This window comes from Nicotiana tomentosiformis, chromosome 2 (assembly GCF_000390325.3).
Source record: "Nicotiana tomentosiformis chromosome 2, ASM39032v3, whole genome shotgun sequence".
NCBI lineage: Eukaryota > Viridiplantae > Streptophyta > Magnoliopsida > Solanales > Solanaceae > Nicotiana > Nicotiana tomentosiformis.
This window is the reverse complement of record NC_090813.1, coordinates 122,162,580-122,184,914: the sequence shown is the minus strand read 5'-3', so window position 1 is coordinate 122,184,914 and position 22,335 is coordinate 122,162,580. Positions and strand designations below refer to the sequence as shown.

The window sequence follows — 22,335 nt, the reverse complement described above, 5'->3', positions numbered from 1 at the left end:
CAAAGGTGGCATACCTCTTTCGTTCTGGTGAGTCCTCGTGCTTGGCTTGGATGGGCCTTCTTCATAGCGGGGGGAAGGTGTGGCGGCCCCCCTGACATATGGTTGGTGTCGTTCCCTGTTGGGTCGCGACACCGGGTGATCCCTCCTGATGTTGTCTCTTTGTTCCTTTATGGGTTCGATTTGTACCGAGGTTAGCCGTTGAGTTGGTCCGTTGAGGTCATCTTCGTCTGCTCGGACCTCGGCACAATAAGCATTATGGATTTCGTCCCAAGTGATTAGAGGATTTTTCATCAACCGGCTTAACAATTTTCTAGTCGCTCTTGAGCCATCTCTACTCAACCCTTTCTGGAAAGCTGCAACCGCCATCCCTTCGGATACGTTCGGCAGAGTCATCCTTACTATGTTGAATCGGGCGAGGAAGTCCCTTAGTGTCTCTCCTAAGGACTGCTTGATAGCGAATATGTCGTTTACTCTTGATTCGGCCTTCTTGGCTCCGGCATGGGAAGTTACGAACTTATCGGCCATTTTCTCGAAAGTTTGTATGGAGCGGGCTGGTAGCCGTGAATACCATGTTAATGCCCCTCCCGTAAGGGTTTTGCCAAACTTCTTCGGCAAAATAGAGGATATATGTTCCTTGGCGAGGTCGTTGCCTTTCACGGCGGTGACGTAATGAGTCACATGATCCTCAGGATCTGTCATTTCATCGTATATCTTGAGGTAGGGCGATATTTTGATATGGCATGCAGGGCTGTATCATCACTGTACGTCTGCTCTATGATCCTGTCGGCGTCCCCTTTTGGCAGCAACTTTGGAGCGTCCGGTATCTTTTCGACTCTTCTTGGTATTCTTTCATCTGGTCTCGGAATGCTTTGTTTTCATTCTCCATTTCCTCCATCCTCTTTAGAACGGCGGCGAGGGCGATGTCACATGCACTGTTAGTAATATTGTGAGTTATACCTGTCGTCGAAGGTCTTGGTCGGTTGTACTGCTCGTCTGTTTATTGCATCATGCTAGCTCTTGCGGTTTCTGTAGTCATGCCTGGAGCAGGTTTGTTGAGGACGCTCACTAACATGTCGGTCATCCATGCTTTGAGGTGTTTTTTCACAGTTGGGGGCGCCCCTTCTTCTGCGGACGTGGAGGCCCCTTTTCCACGAGGTTTTGTTATGTTGCAGTGGGGTGGGGGCGACCTCACGCGCCTAGGGGACGCGTTGGGCGTCACATCCTCGCCTACTGTTTTGCAGCTCTCGGTTATAACATTCATGAGGTTGCTAAGGAAATCACTTGTTATTTTTGTCCTTTCTCCTTGGTAACCTGCCATGTAGGTTTTTGTACGTACAAAGAAAAAATATCTCGGGTTTTGTGATGTTAGTGACTTGCGTTAACGTAGATTTAGAGAAAACTAAAAATTTAACTAAGAAATTCCCACAGACGGCGCCAAATTGTTTGACCAAAAAATATAGATCTTGGGTCAACTAATTAAATTTATATAAATGAGGGTTAATCTTAGTTAACAATAATATTCCAAAAATGAAGTTCTCATAAGTGCAATAAATACTACGTAGATATATCTTAATAGCAGCGGCAACACACACCCAATATTTAAGGAGTCAAAGGAAATAATGTAGCATTAAATATTGATGAATAGCAATAAATGATACTTAAGTAAATAATTGAATGAGTCACCCAAGAAAGGATGAAATCGATGAATGTTCTTTCTAACAATTGTCACACATATTTTTTCCCGCAACCCTTATTACGAGGTTAAGTTAGAAAATTTTTCCAATTAAAGTGACAATTTAAAAAGGAATTATTTATTATGTAGAGCCGCCACTTGGAATTGAGTTTTGGTGTTCCAAATCATCTTTTATATGAATCCCTCATCAAATGGAAGGTTTGACTCCTAATTTATGGTCTACGAAAATAGAAGACTGAGTAAGGAATTCTGTTGACCGAGGGGAAGGTGTGAGGCACCCCTCGAGTCCCATAGTTCTAGCACAGTCGCTTTTGTTGACTTATGTCCGGCTTAAATCAATTCTTGGCTATTCTTGTATTTTTATTGATTATGGTTTGCCTATTACCACTTAACTAATTATTAAATTTTATTAATTATTTTGACCTAGATGCGATATGCACACAAGGTATTTATTTGAAATTGAATGTTAAACTAAGATACGGAATGTACACGTGGTTATAACGTAATTATTTTAAATTTAAAGATATCGAGACACGAAATGCTCACATGATTCTTTTATTATTTAAGCATATCAATCCAAGGTTCGGTATGTACACATAGGCTAATATTTAAAGTGCGTCTAAAACTTTTCTAGCATATTCATGATTTATTTATTTCCTAAGTTTGAGATTATTTTGAGGCCATGATTAATAGATATATGGTTATGGAAGGAATATGAAATATTTTTGTTAATTTATTTACAAGGTTGATTATACCACTAAGTTATAAAACAAAAATAAAATTGTGACTAACTTGTTCCTAGCGAATTTGGCAGATTAAAAGAGAATGGAGACAATATAATAAAAGCAACTCTAATCTCAGTCATATCCAAACAATGTTTCATATCTATTTATCAATAAAGCTAATAGGCCTCTTAATAACGAGCAAAGTTCCATCACAACACAAAAATGAGATACGATAACAAACACCTAGATACATAGAAAATGGCTAATAACAGGTAGATCAATAACACAAAATGAGATATAATAAAGTGAGATAGAAGTGAACTTTTTTTTTGGGTGACTTTTATTTCCTTAAATTGTCTTCAAAGGCTACAGTCTAATGAAACAAGTGGATCTAAATACACATAAATAACAAAATTTTAAAAAATTCGTCTTAACTTTGCGCTACACTAAACTAGACAGTATGCGAAACTCAATTCACCCAACTTTTATATAGGTTTACCAAATGGCCATTCCTCCTAAAATTATTTACTAAAATCTCGACTTAGGCCGTAGGGATTTAGAACCTCATAAACAAGCTTAAAAATATTATCATTTTTATCTTGAACAAAATTAACCAAGTCGAACTTACTTAATAAGAATATATCTATACAGTGAGATTATTCATTTAAGACTAAGATGAGTTGAAATATATAGTAAAGAACAACCTAAGAAAGTATAATTACCTCAACCAAATACAAAGTTAATAGACATGATGTACTGCACTTGATCACGAATTTGGTAATGTCTAAGACTTAAACTACTAAAAACAAAACTAACGAACCTAACAAATGAGATAAATTGCAAAATTAAGATCTTTAAATAATTCACAAAATATGACTAAAGGAAGACTACAACTCCCACTATATTGATTCATATGAGAAAACCCAGAAAGTAACTTAGAAAATTTTGGTGTTTTATTTTTAATGTAAAAATAAGATTTTAAATAAAGTTTAACAAACTTTATCACTTTAACGTTCTTTTACTTCATTTTTGATTTTTTTTGTCTTTTATTTTAAAAGCTAATTATATTATGAAGATAAGAAGAATAACCAATATTTCTTACAATATAAGAAAATTAAATATTTACATGTACTTTAAATGATACTAAGAAAGATTATATAGCTTGCTTATTAAAATACTAATTAAAAGAAAGCAAATATTTTTTGTAAAATTTCTTTTTCTCTTTATAAATAAAAATAAAATTTGTACTATAAGTATGTGAATATTTTTGTAGTTTTTTTTAATTAAATATTTTTTAATAAAACTTATTTAGAGTAAGATAAAAGTTTAAAATATTAAAATTAGACCTAAAAAAAAATATTTATACTAAAATAGTATAGAATTTGGGTGTGGTAAAAAAATTAGTTGTTCACAGCATGCCCCTCTTTGCTTGGAAACATAAAGAGTTTTCAGGCAAAGAAAATGAACAAGGTGACTAATTTTTGACCTCACTATTATTTTACAAGGAAAAGAAGATAAAAGAAAGAGATGTGACCGAGCCTTGGTTTTAGGCAGCGTACATATCCCGGGTTATAAGGGAATGAGGTCATGTGTAGTTCAAGTGAAAGAAGAGTGATGGAGAATGCTTAGAGGGAGAGTCGAGTGAAGTTCCGTCGAGGTTCCGATCCGCGATTCCTACTATTACATCAAAATGAAAAGAAGATTACATACTCTTGAAATCTAAGAGTTACAAAATTCCTATCTTAATGCCATTTGAAGTCTTGTCTTGATTCTTGACTTGCTTCCCCCATTGACTTTAGACTGAAACTTGATCCTCTTGATGCAACAGACTATGAAATATTCTCACAGCTTGTTCCTTGATCAAATGATAAGATGATAGATCTTGAGACTCTATGTCTCCGCTTGCATGCATTATGTCAAAGTTGGTTGCGACTGGTATTTAAGATAAAAAATTTCACTTTCTCTGGCGAGAGCTTGTATCTTATTTTTGCACATCCAATCTGTACTTTGCAGAAAAGCCTGCAAGCCATCAGAAACAAACAAAATGAACAAAACATTTCTGCACCAGTTTGCAGTCGAAATTTTTTGTGAGTTATTGAAAATACAATAAACTATCTTTCTATTGCAAAATAAAGAATTGAAAAAGAAATGAGATTTTTTTATTTTTTATATTTTTTATATTTTAAAATATTTTATAATAGGGAATGTCGTACCCTATGTTAACAAGAAGGAAGGCAACCAGGGGATATAGTACCCTATGTTGACAATAAGATGAGGCTCGTGGTAGTCTAGGATGCTACTAAGGAATGTCATACCCTATGTTTGCAACAAGAAATGCAACCAGGGGATGTAATACCCTACGTTGTCAATAAGATGAGGCTCGAGGCACTCTGGGGTGCTACTAGGTAATGTCGAACCCTATGTTTGCAAAAAGAAATGCAACCAGGGGATGTAGTACCCTGTGTTGGCAATAAGGTGATGCTCTTGGCACTCTGGGATGCTACTAGGGAATGTAGTACCCTATGTTTGTAATAAGAAATGCAACCAGGGGATGTAGTACCCTATGTTGGAAATAAGATGAGGCTCTTGGCACTTTGGGATGCTACTAGAGAATGTCGTACCCTATGTTTGCGACAAGAAATGCAACTAGGGGATATAGTACCCTATGTTGGCAATAAGGTGAGGCTCTTGGCACTCTGGGATGCTACTAGGGAATGTCGTACCCTATGTTTGCAACAAAAAATGCAACCAGGGGATGTAGTACCCTGTGTTGGCAATAAGGTGAGGCTCTTAGCACTCTGGGATGCTACTAAGGAATGTCGTACCCTATGTTTGCAATAAGAAATGCAATCAGGGGATATAGTACCATGTGTTAGCAATAAGGTGAGGCTCTTGGCACTCTGGATGCTACTAGGGAATGTTATACCCTATGTTTACAACAAAAAATGCAAACAGGGGATGTAGTACCCTGTGTTGGCAATAAGATGAGGCTTGTGGCACTCTAAGATGCTACTAGGGAATGTCGTACCCTATTTTGGCCGAAAGTAATGCAACCAGGGGATGTAGTACCCTGTGTTGGCAATAAGGTGAGGCTCTTGGAACTCTGGGATGCTACTAGAAAATGTCGTACCCTATGTTTGCAATAAGAAATGCAACCAAAGGATGTAGTACCCTGTGTTGGCAATAAGGTGAGGCTCTTGGCACTCTGGGATGCTACTTTGGAATGTCATAACCTATGTTTGCAACAAGAAATGCAACCAGGGGATGTAGTACCCTATGTTGGCAATAAGGTGAGGCTCTTGGCACTCTGGGATGCTACTAGGGAATGTCGTACCCTATGTTTGCAATAAGAAATGCAATCAGGGGATGTAGTACCCTGTGTTGGCAATAAGATGAGGCTCTTGGCACTCTGGGATGCTACTAGAGAATGCCGTACCCTATGTTTGCAACAAGAAGTGCAACCAGGGGATGTAGTATCATGTGTTGGAAATAAGGTGAGGCTCTTGGCACTCTGAAATGCTACTAGGGAATGCCGTACCCTATGTTTGCAACAAAAAATGCAACTAAGGGATGTAGTACCATGTGTTGGAAATAAGGTGAGGCTCTTGGCACTTTGGGATGCTACGATGGAATGTCATACCCTATGTTTGCAATAAGAAATGAAAGTAGGGGATGTAGTACCCTGTGTTGGCAATAAGATGAGGCGTGTGGTACTCTAGGATGCTACTAGGGAATGTCGTACCCTATGTTGGCAGAAAGGAATGCAGCCAGGGGATGTAGTACCATATGTTGGCAATAAGATAAGGCTCATGGCACTCTAGGATGCTACTAGGGAATGTCGTACCCTATGTTGGCAGAAAGGAATGCAGCCAGGGAATGTAGTACCCTGTGTTGGCAATAAGATGAGGCTTGTGGCACTCTAGAATGCTAATAGGGAATGTCGTACCCTATTTTGGCATAAAGTAATGCAACCAGGGGATGTAGTACCCTGTGTTGGCAATAAGGTGAGGCTCTTGGCACTCTGGGATGCTACTAGGGAATGTCATACCCTATATTAGCGATAAGAATGCAATCAAGGGATGCAGTACCCTGTGTTGGCAATAAGAATAATATCAAGGGATGTAGTACCTTAAGTTGAAGATATAGTATTGGTTCCCTAAAATGAAACTAAAAATAAAATGATTACATGTATAAAGAAAATGAAGGATTTGAGAACACTTGGTGGTGTTCGTCTTTTCACGAACTGTTTCCTACAACTGTTCTGTTCCTGTTCTGAACAAAGAAAGATTCGTTAGTTTTAAAATGGAGGTCGGTTTGTGGCCTTGATTATTTCGATCTCTTGATCTCGGCTCATCTTATTTTCAATTGCAATTGATTATTTCCTGAATACCAACTGCATTTCTGACCCCGGATAACCTTTGGCATTTCCAAACTTTGCCATGATGGTTGCCCGTGTGGGACTTAACCTTTTTCAACTTTATTTTGCGTTTGTCGGCATTTTGCTTTTGTCTTCTTCAAAGTTTTCCATTTCAAAGAATCGGTCAATCATGGCCAGTCGGGGTCGACTTGATACCCTTGCCGAGGCTGGGCGCCTTTTTGAAAGTATCAGCTTGCTTCAAACGAGAACCCTACAAATCGGTCTTGCCGTCTTTTCTTTGCCTTATTTTGTAAACAAAGTTAGACCAAAAGGGATTCAAAGAAATATAAAAAATGGAATAGAGAATGAGTTTAAAACAAGAGGGGTCCCTTTCGGGGAACAGAAAGACGGACTTATCTGGGAGTACATGCGGACTTCAATGAACATGACATGCCTTTTGGACTGGATGTCTGATTTGTATAAACTGTCCGACTCTTAGAAACTCATTACAACTTTTGACTTGAAACCAAAAACTCTTGCTCAGGATTGTGTTGATGCCATGGCTGCGTGGTTCCTCTTTTTGATTAACAGTGCCCTTTGCGGGTTTTCACATCTGATCTCTCTCATTTCTCTTCTCGCCATCGCCTTATAGTGCCCTTTGCGGGTTTTCACTTACAAGACTCTCTCATTTTTATTTTCTCTACTCAACATCGTCCTACAGTGCCCATGAGGGTTTTCACCAATATGACTCTCTCATTTTATTTCTCTCATTTGGTTGCATCCGATCAAAATAACCGTATCCTCCAATTCTTGAACATTCTTGCCGATTGATCGGAAGGACTTGAAAGGATTTAGGTAAAAATAATTTGGATTAAATTATAACTTTGGAACCTTTCGGGCGAAACCATCGTCGAACCATTGTAACATCTCCCTCAGTTTTCAGTTTTAGGGAATGTGGATTTTTTTTTTGGTATGACTGAACCTTAGAGTGAGGCTACCTACATATCCTTTCAGAATTAGGTCGGACGTAGTTCAATTAACTTGAACTTGTTTTGATTTTTGTTTTGTTTTTCTTCTGTTTTGTTTTCTTTTTTCTCCTTTTTTTCTATTTTTTTTTGTTTTTTTTCTTTTCTTTTTGTTTTTCCTTTTCTTTCTCATTACATACAAGGTTCCAAAGAGGATGGCCAAGGAAAAAGTATCCGGCTCAAAGGGTTAATAGTATTTGGATACTGAGAATGAAAGCCTTAGTCATCCCAATCAGAGAGCATTAAAGCTGCGTAAAGGGTCAAACATAGTATCTTTTGACCGCTTTTGCATTGACAGTTGTATCGGGAATATTTCCTTCGATGTCTCCCAAATACAGTACTCCCTTTGGCAGCACTCTTGTTACAATGTATGGACCATCCAATTCGGGGCAAATTTCCCTTTAGCTTCCTCGTGATGCGGAAGAATACACCTCAGAACGAGTTACCCTACTTCAAATTTCTTGGGCCGCACTTTCTTGTTGTAGGCACAGGCCATTCTTTGTTGGTACAACTGCCTGTGAAAAACTACAGCCAATCGCTTTTCATCAACCAAAGTGAATTGCTCCAATCGGGTCATGACCCAATCTTCATCCTCGAACTCGGTTTCAACAATGATCCGAAGAGAGGGAATTTCAACTTCTACTGATATCACGACGTCAATGCCATAAACCAATCAAGTAAGGGTGATTTTCGTTTGGACTTGGTTTAGGCTTGTTGTCCTTACTTTGTTTATTTTCTTACAAGCCTTATCTTTGGCACATTCTATTTCTTGATTTATTATTTCAAGGTCTGACATTGTATTAGGATCTGGGCAAGAAGTCTGCAAGCATGTCATGCTATTAAAATATGCATTAACAAAATTTAAAAGAGAATAAGAAAGGTGACAAGATTTATAAAAGAGAATTCATGGATGATGAAATATTAATTTCATTTATTTGAATAATTTTTTTTTAAAAAAAATAGAAGGATCTACATCAGAAAGTAAGACAATAAAGTAAAACATCTAGATTATACCCTAAAATAATTCGGACGCAGAAAGGACAGCAAGACCGACTACTGAGATCCCATCCGATGGAGAACTTTTCATGGCTTGGCGACCGTTTTAGGTTTCTTTTTTGTCGCGACAATGGCTACAATGGCTTTCAGTGCCGGATCAAGCTCTTCAACTGCCATTTTGAGGGTTCAACAGTCCTCCGTATCATGTCCCACTGCTACATAGTGGTATTCATATCTAGCATCAGCTTGGTGCGAGGGGGACTCGGGATTTGGCCGGTTCGGGGCCACTGGTTGCAGCAGACCTAGCCCGATTAGCTTTTGAAACAAACTTGATTATGATTCACCAATTTGGGTGAAATGATTCCTTTTGAGGGGCTCTCTTGGGCGAGGATTGTATTGGGGAACATTTGGTTAGGGATTATATGGAGCTTGGTAGGGACATGCTTTTATGGGAGGTGGAGCTCGACTTTGTGTCTAATATTGTGGCCGTGTGTAAGGTTGCGTGTTCATCACCGCATAGAGAGGCAGTGCCACGGCATAAGCAACATCTTGATGGGGAAAATAGTGTTGTGGTACCTTAGGAAGTATATATGATTGGTTGAATGACCTGCGGGTCCCTCTTGAGCTCAAAGCCATCATGGCTCCCTCTTCCCTCCTATGTCTGTTCATCAAACCCCCGAACCATTCTAAAGGTCTGTGATGTGGCCTTAAAGGCAGCATGACTCAAGTTTTGGCCCGTTTTAAAACTATTTTCGACCATCTCCCCAATTTTGATAGCCTCGGCGAACAGATTACTTATAACGGACATCATGTTCTGGAAGTAGTCTGCCTCTTGGGCCTGTAGGAAGACCGTAACCATTTTTGCTTTATCTATTGGAGGCTTTACCCTGACGGCTTGCATGCGCCATTTGACAGCATTTACGGAGACTTTACGCTGTTTTCTTTTTCAAATTAGACAAAGAGTTCTCTTTTTATATTTTTTCACTCTTTCTTCCTTTTTTTTGTTACTTTTCGCTCTTTGTTTTTCTTTGTTATTTTTGTCACTTCTTTCTTTCTTTTTCTTTCTTCTCTCTTTTTTCACTCAGTTTATTTGATGGCAATGATCGAATCCGATGGGGATTTCCTACGTACCATGATACCGCATGAATCAGATCTTACGTAGTTCGGGAATACCGGGAACAAAGTACCTAAGCTAGCTCTATTTTTTTCTTTGGGATTTTTGAAAAATAAGACTTCTAAAAGGAGAAAGAAAATATTCTTTTGGATTTTGATTGATTTGTCTTTGAATTTTTGGAAGAAAGACTTCTAAAGAAGGAAAAAATATATTTTTGGATTTTGATTTGCAAATTTATTTTTTATTTTTTTCGAATGAAAGACTTTGGAAAAACGAAAAATATTTTTGGATTTAATGATTTTTTTTTTTGAATTTTCTGAGGAAAGAATTATAAGAAGGAATTAAGGAAAGAGAAAATATTTTTGGATTTGTTTTTTGAAAATTGGGGGCCGGAACCGATGAGGTTTGCCTATGTATCTCACATCCGGTGAGAATCAGACTCGCGTAGTCCGGTTAAAACAAATAAATTTTTTTTTTAAAATTATGATTTTACACACCAAAACCCTTCAAAATTTTATTTTTTTAAAATTTTTTTAAAAAAGGGGACTTTATGCAAACTTGGAGGAAAATTTCTCTTTCTCTCTCCTTTGTTTAATTAATCTATCCTAAAGCCAGTCAACATTTGAGTAAAGCCTACGAAATAATGTTACATATAGCACAAAAAATGAACATGTTGGTCTTAAAAATTGGTACATGTCCTAGACGGGCCCGACCCCTGTGCCGAGTCCCGCTAAGTCCAATGCACATGATGTAAATAAAGCGTAGCCTACTAGGGATATTCATTACTTGTGGCTTGTTCTTCTAAGTTTTCAAATCCTAAAGGAGATGGTATCTAGACTTGGCTTACCTGGGCGGACAACCCGAGTCGAGGAGCGTCAAGTGTCACCTGTAGTAGAATAGCACTGTCTAGCTAACGGCTCTCCCACCTAAACATGTGTGACTAAATCCTTCACCAGAAGCTAGTAGGCTAACTGACTTTATCTCAAGATAGAAATTTTGTGATGCTGGTAGGCAAACACAACATAACTACCTATCAGAAGACTTAGAGGGGTGCGAGAGAGGATACAGTTTATATCATAGTTCAAATAAATGTTAAAGCGACAAATAAGCGACAAATAGCACATTAGGCTTCCAAACACTATAATATCCAAACATGATAAAAGCCAAACAAGAATCAATATAAAAAGCTCTAATTCTTATTAGTAGTTCCCCAGCGGAGTCGCCAAAGTTGTCACAGCTCTATTTTCCCGCAACCCTTATTACGAGGTTGAGTTAGAAGAGTTTTTCCAATTAAAGTGACAATTTAAAAAGGGATTATTTATTATTTAGAGTCGCTATTTGGAATTGAGTTTTGGTGTTCTAAGTTATAACGACCCGATCGGTCGTTTTGAGTATTATAATCCCGTTTCCTCATTTACTGCTCAAATTGTAAATTATAGTTGTTATTTGGCTTGCCGGGGTAATTGGTTTGGGTCCGGTGAGGTTTTGAAATGATTTGGAGCACTTAGTTCCAAGTTTTACAATTTAAGTTGAAAAGGTTGACCAGATGTTGACTTATGTGTAATGACCCCGGAGAAATATTTTCTAAGGAAATTAAGGTTTTGTGGCGTCGAGGTAGATCAATTAGTACAAAGGTTGTAGAAATTTCTCGCGGCGAGCTTGTGAGCCACGGCTCGGACTTTTTGGGTTGAACAATGCACCGAAAAATAAAGAAAAATTTTTATCAGAAAAATGCATTTCTGCGGTCTATTATGCGACCGCATAATTACTCTGCGGGCCGCATAATGGCCGCAGAAGTGAGGCAGAAGAGGGCTAGTTTGGATGAAATCTATGGTCGACTATGCGACCGCATAACTGTTTTGCGGTCACTATGCGACCGCAGAACAGGTATGCGGGCCGCATAGTGACCGCATACACAGGCAGATGTTTGCCAATTTTGGACACCGATTATGCGACCGATATGCAGTCCGCATAACCGTTATGCGGTCGCATATGCGACCGCATAACCTATTCCGAAGCTTTATTTTTCTGATTTTATAAACCCGACCCCATTCTTATAAAATACTATTGGGGGTCATTTTGAAGGGTTTCATCTGATATTTTAGCGAGAGGTGAGAGCATTTTAGAGAGAGAAAGTGAAGACTTAGTCCTTTATCCATCAATTTCTTGTTCAAGGTTTGAAGATTTCACAAGGATCTTGCTAGGGCTTCATAGAGGTAAGAATTTCTTTCCTCAATTTTTCAATTTTGGGTTGGAGTAAAGATGGGTGATTAATAGTATGATTCTTGGGTATAAGAGTATTATATATACATACCAATAAGGTTGTGAAAAGATTTTTAATTTCAAATGGGTAAAGATTGGGTTGAAAATGATAAAAATCTTCATAGACTCTAATTGAAGATTTGAGGTTCAAGTTGATGTCGGATTTTGATAAAATTTGTATAGTTGGACTCGTGGTTGGATGAGCGTTCATATTCTGTAACTTTTGTCAGATTCCGAGATGTGGGCCCCACGGGCGATTTTGAGTTAATTTCGGAATTTTCGTTAAAATGTTGATTTCGTTAATTAGATGAGTCTATTATTGTCGCATTTATGTTATGTAATTTCTTTAGGCTATATTTGGGCCATTCGGAGCCGGATATTCGTGGGAAAGGTATTGTGCCGATTGATTGAGCTTGGTTCGAGGTAAGTGGCTTGCCTAACTTTGCATGAGGGAAACTTCCTTAAGATTTGGAACTATTATGCTATGTGAGTACCGTGTACGTGAGGTGACGAGTACGTACACGGGCTAGTTGTGAAAAAACCCGATTTTCTTGCCGAGAAGAAACATGTTTTCCTGTTATTTTGAGTTATACCATTTTAATGATTACTAATCTATTTTCATTCTTAATTGAGTTATTCCAATATGTGTAGCTATCATGTTTAGTCTAATACAGTATGTCTACGTGTCTTAATTATTTATGTGAATTATGTGCAGCATGCTCAGTGAATTTCCTGCTTCTTCCCTGACTGGTACTCAGTCTAAATTGTAAGAATTTTGTGATGTAGTTGTCTTTCTATCACTCGCGCTGCATATTTACTTTGGGACTACGGAACGGTATTTCGGAAGATTTTCCTGCATATTTACTTTGGGACTACGGAACGGTATTCCGGGAGATTTCCCTGTATATTTACTTTGGGACCACAGAACGGTATTTCGGGAGATTCCTCTGCACATTTACTTTGGGACTACGGAACGGTATTCCGGGAGATTCCCCTACACATTTACTTTGGGACTACGGAACGGTATTCTAGGAGATTCCCCTGCTCATTTACGTTTAGGACTACGATACGGTATCTCGGGAGATCCCCTGTTGTATTTCTGTGTACTGAGCTGTTACCTTTTATGATTCCATTGTTGTTAAATTTCAGCCTTTATTTTATTGCGATATTACACTCTATATTATTTTATTATATAATTATCAGTAGGGCCCTGACCTGACCTCGTCACTACTCGACCGAGGTTAGGCTTGGCACTTACTGGGTGCCGATTGTGGTGTACTCATGCTACTCTCTGCACATATTTTTCGTGTGCAGATCCAGGTGCACCTTATCAGCCGCACTATCAGTGAGCCGGGACAGCTTTGGAGACTTCAAGGTATATCTACCGCGTCCGCAGACCTCGGAGTCCCCTTCTACTCTTTCTCATGTCCATTATCTTCTGTATTTTCCTTGTAAGAATTCTGATGTATAGAGACACTAGATTTTTCCTTCTGTAGGTTGTGATTCATGATGTTCCGGGTTTTGGGATTTGCTGTGTATTTTTGAACAGTTAGGTGTTAAAATTTTGTTTTCATTTTATTATTCCGCGAATATTAGGCTTACCTAGTCGTAGAGACTAGGTGCCGTCACGACGTTATACGGAGGGGAAATTTGGGTCGTGACACAAGTCACCTTTTATTTGAATCCCTCATCAAATGGAAGGTTTGACTCCTAATTTATGGTCTACAAAAATAGAAGACTGAGTAAGGAATTCTGTTGACCGAGGGGAAGGTGTGAGGCACCCCTCGAGTCCCGTAATTCTAGCACAATCGCTTTGTTGACTTATGTCCGGCTTAAATCAATTCTTGGCTATTCTTGTATTTTTATTGATTATGGTTTGCCTATTACCACTTAACTAATTATTAATTTTTATTAATTATTTTGACCTAGATGCGGTATGCATACAAGGTATTTATTTAAAATTGAATGTTAAATCAAGGTACGGAATGTACACGTGGTTATAACATAATTATTTTAAATTTAAAGGTATCAAGACACGAAATGCGCACATGATCCTTTTATTATTTAAGCATATTAATCCAAGGTTCGGGTATGAATACATAGGCTAATATTTAAAGTGCATCTAAAACTTTTCTAGCGTATTCATAATTTATTTCTTTTCTAAGTTTGAGATTATTTTGAGGTCATGATTTATGGATATATGGTTATGGAAGGAATATGAAATCTTTTTGCTAATTTATTTACAAGGTCGATTATACCACTAAGTTATAAAACAAAAATAAAATTGTGGCTAACTTGTTCCTAGCGAATTTGGCAGATTAAAAGAGAATGGAGACAATATAACAAAAGCAACTCTAATCTCAGTCATATCCAAACAATGTTTCATATCTATTTATCAATAAAGCTAATAGGCCTCTTAATAACGAGCAAAGTTCCATCACAACACAAAAATGAGATACGATAACAAACACCTAGATACATAGAAAATGGCTAATAACAGATAGATCAATACAATGAGATTTTCTTAAATAGAAGTGAGATAAAAGTGAGATACAAACACCTAGATACATAAAAAATGGCTAATAACAGGTAGATCAATACAAAAATGAGATACGATAACAAACACCTAGATAAAGTGAGATAGAAGTGAACTTTTTTTTTGGTGACTTTTATTTCCTTAAATTGTCTTCAAAGGCTACAGTCTAATGAAACAAGTGGATCTAAATACACATAAATAATAAAATTTTAAAAAATGAGGCTTGACTTTGCGCTACACTAAACTGAACAGTCTGCCAAACTCAATTCAGCCAACTTTTATATAGGTTTACCAAATGGTCATTCCTCCTAAAATTGTTTACTCAAATCTCGATTTAGGCCGTAGGGATTTAGAACCTCATAAACAAGCTTAAAAATATTATTATTTTCATCTTGAAAAAAATTAACCAAGCTGAACTTACTTAATGAGAATATATCTATACAATGAGATTATTCATTTAAGACTAAGATGAGTTGAAATATATAGTAAAGAACAACGTAACAAAGTATAATTACCTCGACCAAACACAAAGTTGATAGACATGATGTACTGCACTTGATCAGGAATTTGGTAATATCTAAGACTTAAACTGCTAAAAACAAAACTAACGAACCTAACAAATGAGATAAGAATTGCAAAATTAAGTTGTTTAAATAATTCACAAAATATGATTAAAGGAAAACTACAACTCCCAGTATATTGATTCATATGAGAAAACCCAGAAAGTAACTTAGGAATTTTTTACATATTATTATTATCTCCGTTAGTTTATTCTATTGAATCATCCGATTCCCTCGTATATTTTGAATAGAAATACACACATCTAAATAGCTTAGATATTCTTTAAACTAATTTAGTGAAACATATCAAATCAAAAGGAAATTTCGCAACAAATCATTCAAGGAAGAACAAGAGATACTCAAAACAATTATCTCATTCATCATTATCAAGTATTACTAGCAAAAGGAAAGTGGGGAAGAGCAGACCTTAAGGAGATTTTAGTATATATAGAAAGAATCTGGAATACAACAACTTCCGGCGACTGAATTAGATCAATAAAGGCGAACCACGACCAAAACACGAACCTCAACGGCAATAAACTCGAGCAAACCCGCAATCTTTCGAACTCAGACCACAAAGATAGAATTTATGTTTCTTTTGATAAAAGGAAAACAGAGGTTGTGTCTTTCTTTTTGAACTAGAGCTTTATCCGAAGAAGAAAGTCATACTTTTTCCATTATGTTTTCTCTTAATCCTTTCCTTCTTTCTTGTGAAGTATGTTATATAGATGTGTATGTTGTATAACTGATGTGAGGAAGTGGCGAGAAGAGTGGGAGAAATGGGAAATGAGGGGTGTATATGTGGGGGATACGTGAGGAATATTGGAGAAAATGGGGCTTATGATATTTTATTTTTAAAGTAAAAATCAGATTTTAAATAAAGTTTAACAAACTTTATCACTTTAACGTGCTTTTACTTCATTTTTGATTTTTTTTGTCTTTTATTTTAAAAGCTAATTAAATTATGAAGATAAGAAGAATAACCAACATTTCTTACAATATAAGAAAATTAAATATTTACATGTACTTTAAATGATACTAAGAAAGATTCTATAGCTTGCTTATTAAAATATTAATTAAAAGAAAGCAAATATTTTTTGTAAATTTTTTTTTTCTCTTTATAAATAAAAATAAAATTTGTACTATAATTATGTGAATATTTTTGTAGTTTTTTTTTAATTAATTTTTTAATAAAACCTATTAAGAGTAAGATAAAAGTTTAAAATATTAAAATTAGACCTAAAAAAAATATTTATACTAAAATAGTATAGAATTTGGGTGTGGTAAAAAATTAGTTGTTCACAACAACAATGATGAGTGATAGATAATCCTTTGAGTATCTGAGTTATTCTCGGATCTAGTAGAAAAATGTAGACAAGAATCTTGGTGAAAAAGTTGTGTTTGTATGCTTGCAATAAGATCCGATTCTCTCATCTAAAGTCAAAGTGTATTTTACAAATGAATATCATATGTTCCCAATCATTATGTCTCTTTCTATTTATAGGGAACATGTTCCTAAAAACCTTAACAGTACAAATGCAGAGAATCTTTTATGTCCTCTCTTGAAACCAGCCGTTATAACTCTGTCAAGGGTGTTCGACCTCGGCCTTGATCCTTGATGACTCTTCGGCTTCAGCCCTTGCTGATTCTTCGACCACAAACTTCATCGTTTCTTAGATTATTTCGATAAGCGACAACTGGGAACAATCCACCAATATTATTTTAAAGATAGATTTTGACCCATACGGTAACCATGGTAAACTAGGGGGAAAATATATCAAGATTTTCAGAACATCATAAAAGAGCAAATATGATAGCCAAAATTATGGAGCACTTAAAATTTTAACAGATGAAATCAATCAATCAATAGCATCTCAATCCGGAAATGATTTGGGTCAATTACATGTAGCCTCCATATACATTTTCTTTATTCGGTCTATTTTTTGCCCAATATTAAGTAATTTATATTTTTAATCAGATTATGATTATCTCAAAGACTCAAACTAGAGGGTCTCTAAATCTTATCCTTATTTCCATATTGACATAGAGTTGTGTGCTTTTGATCCTCCACTAACCAAATTCACAAAGTTATCATTTTTTTAATTAACATAAGGAGGTGATAACAATTAACTTAGGTATCATGACGATAAGAATTGAAATTATTAATAACGAAGGGACTCAAGCCACACCAAATCCAATACATGATTAAAATTGAATTTGCAAATAAATATTGCATTTCATATTTAAACATACTGAACTTCAGTTTTTATAAATTTATACGATTTCACCATGATTATTTGAACTTTATATGAAATATTAAAATATAAGTCTTTCATATTAAAACACAGATTCAAAATCATTCCTTTTTTCAACTCCTAACTTCATCTTCAATTTCAATTTCAGCTCAAACATTTTCCCAAAATAGAAATTAAAAGGAAAAAAAAAACACTGAGATACCAAAAGCCCCATTGTCGGGATCCGAATTGAGGAGAGAGTAACTTGTACGACGACGTTTGAAGACAACGAACTGATGAAGCAATGAAGAGCGCAGAGTGATAGATCCGAATTCAAAGTAAGAAAGTATAGAGGCCGATCGAGACGATGGCGGAAGATGAGTCAGCCAAGCCTAAGCCTCGACCAATCATCCGTCTTGGTCTCTTCCTTATTTCCCACAGCTTCGTCGTCAGGTTCGCCTCTTACACTGAATTCATAACACTTTTTTTTCTTTTTTTTTCTCTTTTTGTTGCTTGCGGAGACTTTTAAAGAAGCAAGCATATGAATGAAGGCTATAAAGGTTTTGAATTATTCGCTGATTAATGTTGCATTTTGGTATGTCTTCAGTGTGGTTTGCTGCGTAGCTGGGGTTTTTGCTCTCTTGCTCTTACCCGTTCTCGCTAAGAACACCTACATTTCCGAAAATGCCCTCATGCCTGGTTTGTTTTAATCTATCGATGTGTAATTCTAGTGCTTACTGTTCCAAAAAGACTCACCCTAACACTTGGTTTCGACCATTATTTTGCAGGTTCTGCTAGTCCCATGCTCTCAAATGATGATGTTTCACGGGCTAGAGCATTTGTGAACAAGGTCGTTAGCTTTGATTCCAAATCTGATACCTCAAGCATGTATGTACTTGCCTCCACATTATTTATGCCGAATATCTTTCCTCCATGTTTTTTGTTTTCTAATGTAGACCTGGTCCTTAGTAGAAACCAGTAATTGAACATTGTTTCCTTGCTGACTGATATGTTCTTATGAAATATACTGATGTCCTTAATTCGGTGAAATGTGTACACTCTCAGATACTCTTTAGAGATGATCACCTAATAAGGGACTTCCTTCTCTATTTGTACTATGTTGCCAGGGAAAGCTAAATATAGTAAAGATTCTATACAGTTTTGTTTACAATTTTGTGCCAGTTGATTCTGTGGCAGTGCTTAATATGAGTTTTCTCCTGCCCAGTCAGCTTCGAGGTTCTCATCGATCGATTACAAATGTTTCTATCACTGAACTTGCTTGTGCTCCCCTTTGATCGAGTGCTATTTCTATAAAGAAGATTGAGTAGTAAAATGTTGAATTGGCTTAGTAGCATTGTGCTGATTAAGGTTCTGACCTGTTTATACCCTTTCGTCTCCTTCGTGATATAATAATGGAGCAAAACGAAAACTTAAGGTAATAACTTAATTGGGAAGTTGGATACTAATGTCTTGTCTGATTTCGCCAAGTCTGGGGAGTGCAGTATCGTTTCACCAACCTAAACCACCGTACTTCTCCTATAAAAAATCACTGTACTTATACTGAGGTTTGTAAGGGGGATAGGAAGAGGTTATTTGAGGTCACTAGTACCTTTGTAAGTCCTTGTTTTTTTTTATGTACTTTCGACGGCCTAAATCTACTATGCATCTATATAACTAATATATTCATTTGTTTTCATGGATGTAGAGGACTTCAAGAATTGGTTGCACAACATATTGCAGATTTGGGCGGTGAAGTTAATTTTCATAAGTTCCTACCTCAAGTGAATAAGTTTAACCCCCTGCATTTTTTCTCCAGTCCTGATCAAGGAATAGTCCAAGAGAATTATAGTTGCTCATCATATGGCATCAATACAGTTGGATTTATAAGAGCTCCAAATGGTGACGGGAAGGAGGCTATTGTATTGGTGACCCCTTATAATTCTGTAAAGACCAGCACTGGTGAGGCTTTATCACTAGGCATTGCATACTCAATTTTCTCCCTGCTTACTCGAGTGACGTGGTTAGCTAAAGATATCATATGGCTTGCTGCGGATTCACAACACGGGGAATATGCTGCAGTTGCTGCATGGCTAAGAGAGTATCACACACCATCATTTGGTCGTTCTGGGAGAGGTCTGTTTGAATCAAATGCAAGTCCAACAACGGGAGAAAAGAGACATAATGATTTTCTACGTGCTGGCACGATGGCTGCTGCCCTTGTCATAAAGGTTACAGATGGCAGTGAGAAAGCAGAAAGAGATGTTCTCAATTTATATGCTGAAGCATCCAATGGGCAGATGCCAAACCTTGATCTGATCAATGTTGTGAACTATTTGGCTGTAAATGGGCAGGGGTTACGGGTGAAGGTTGAAAAATTAGGGTCATTGCTCGACTCTTGGTGGTTGAGAAGTCTGGGTGAACTGTTTCAGAAACTGGGGAAAGTTGCTAGAAGTTTGAATCCCCAATGGAACTTCGGTATTTCTGTTGCAGAATATATTGAAAGCACTGCTACACTTGCTAGCTCATTATATAACCAGGTATATACTTCAGTCTAGCACCCTTTTGATAACACTTCGGTGTAACACTTTTACTGTGTGGGTACATGCTTTAAACTCCCCCCCCCCCCCCCGAGAAGCAGAATATTTGGATTGTTGGTGGTTGGATTGCGTGTCCTTCCAGTTGGAGGCCACAAGTTTCAATCACGAAAAACATCTTAATATGCAGGATTAATCTATGTACATCTGGTTTTAGGTATGTTACTCTGTTCAAGTTGGATCCCTTTTCATATGTTGCAATTGTTATTCTATTTTAGGCACTGGGTGTTCCCACAGGTCCTCATGGTGTTTTTCGTGATTATCAAGTTGATGCCATTACTATGGAAATTTTATCAAAACGTTTAGCAAACTACAAGAACCGACATAGCGAGTTACTTTTGCAAGGTGGCAGGTCAGTATTCAGTGCCCCTTCCCTCCCCCAGTGTTATTAAAAGCCATCTCTTAGCGGCAAAGCATGCAACAAGGGCATGTGGCTTCATGAGTGAAGTCGTGTGCTTCAGAGAACTATGCGTTTAGCCAATAGCAATCCAATAAGAAGTGGTTGACTCTTCAAATCTCACTTTAAAAGATTGAAAGACAAAAGAGAAAAAGGAAGGAAAAGAAGTCAACTTTGCTATTTGAGTAATAAGACTCATCTCCACAGTCCACATATGGCTCGATGTTATCTTTGTTGTCCTCTTATTTGTCTCGACCTTATGATATCGAACCTGTGAAGTGCGCCTAACCCACACATCATGTGGTCCAGTGTTATCTTACTTTCTGAAGTTAAACCTTATCTTTTTCATGGTTTAGCTTAAAGTCTTTATGGACAAAAATGGGCCCATCAAGGGAACAAAAAAGGACAAGATGGGATAATGAACTCTACTACTAGATAGGGATGGTCATTTTAGGGCATCCCCTGAAACGGAAAAGGGAAGGCCAATTTGGAACTCTGGAAGTGGTTTTGGCTTGCTAATGATTGCATTACCTCTTATTTGTTCCCCTATATTTTGTAGTAATAGCACAGCTGATTTGTCTTCCAAAATTTCTGGTCTTGTTGCAGATTGGTTGAAGGAGTGATCCGGTCTGTAAATAATCTGCTCGAGAAGTTTCACCAGTCCTTTTTTCTCTATCTTCTGACATCTCCAAATAGATTTGTGTCTGTTGGAGTCTACATGATACCTTTTGCCTTGCTTGTTGCTCCCCTTCCAATGGTCGCAGCTTCTCTTTTTGCTGATGCTAGCAGAAAGAATTCTGGGATGGAAAACAAAGAGGTCACAACTTTTCCAGCTTTTTCTGATATCCCTACCATCACATTTGGATCCTGGAGATGGCTTCATGCAGCCAAGACCGTGTTTATTGTCCACTTTTGGGGTGCCGTTGTAACATTGCTTCCACACTTTCTGTCTCTAGTACCAGATTCCCCACCTCTGACCAACCTCTTGACCTGGATCGTGCTTTCAGTGTCCAGCCTCTTGATCTTGCAAGTGATTCTGGGTTCCTCCTTTTCTCTTCCAAGCATGAATCAAACTCAAGGAATGGAATGGACTCTTTTGAAATCAGTGACAATTGCTGCCGCCTGTACTGGACTTTGTATAATGTCAGTCATAAACTTTGCAACTGCAGAAATCGGAGCACTTATGCTGGTCCCTATGTGTTTGATGGCTAGACCCTTGAGGATCGATGCTAAAGCTAAAACCTTGAAGTCATTTTCTAGGGCGGCTTGCAATGTAGTCTTAATAATTCTGTTTTTCCCTCCAGTCACTTTTTATTTGTGGAAGGGAGCATTAGTAGGTCTTGACAATGCAAGAATTGGTGACTTCTGGAACTGGGTTGAGTCCCTTTGGACATGGAACAGTGCAACTTACATATACATATGTATGGTTCACCTTCCATGCTGGGTTTTGTGTGTGCATACACTAGGCTATCCTTGTTGATGCACTGCCATTTTCCTTCTTTTTTTTCCCACTGTACTTGTATACCAACAAAAATGGAATTGAGAGTGCATTTAAGGATCTATCATTGTCTTTATTTACAAGCCCTATAATTTTCCGTGTATGTCTGATAGAGTAATAGCCTGTTGGAGAAATCAAACTTATTTTGAGTAATATTTTTTTCAAAAGTACTTTTGAAAAAAATAATTTTGAAGAGAAGCCGTTTGTGTTTGGCTAATCACTCTAAAAAGCACTTTTGAGCAATAATTTGTGTTTGACAAAGCTTTTCAAAAAGTGTTTTTAAGTATCAAATTACGAATAATGACATGAATAGATTTACTTAATAGTTAATATTATAAGTAAAT

At 37.2% G+C, this 22,335-nt stretch overlaps 1 protein-coding gene across 1 annotated transcript; it reads left to right on the top strand.

The window, feature by feature from the left end:
* Positions 1 to 17,731: 17,731 nt before the first annotated feature.
* On the top strand, positions 17,732 to 22,053 carry LOC104107669 (uncharacterized). Its single transcript, XM_009616530.4, has 6 exons — positions 17,732 to 17,955; positions 18,110 to 18,201; positions 18,291 to 18,390; positions 19,208 to 20,039; positions 20,315 to 20,448; positions 21,100 to 22,053. The coding sequence occupies exons 1-6, from the start codon at positions 17,870 to 17,872 to the stop codon at positions 21,971 to 21,973; spliced, it is 2,118 nt and encodes a 705-aa protein (XP_009614825.1). The 5' UTR covers positions 17,732 to 17,869; the 3' UTR covers positions 21,974 to 22,053.
* The last annotated feature ends 282 nt before the right edge of the window (positions 22,054 to 22,335 follow it).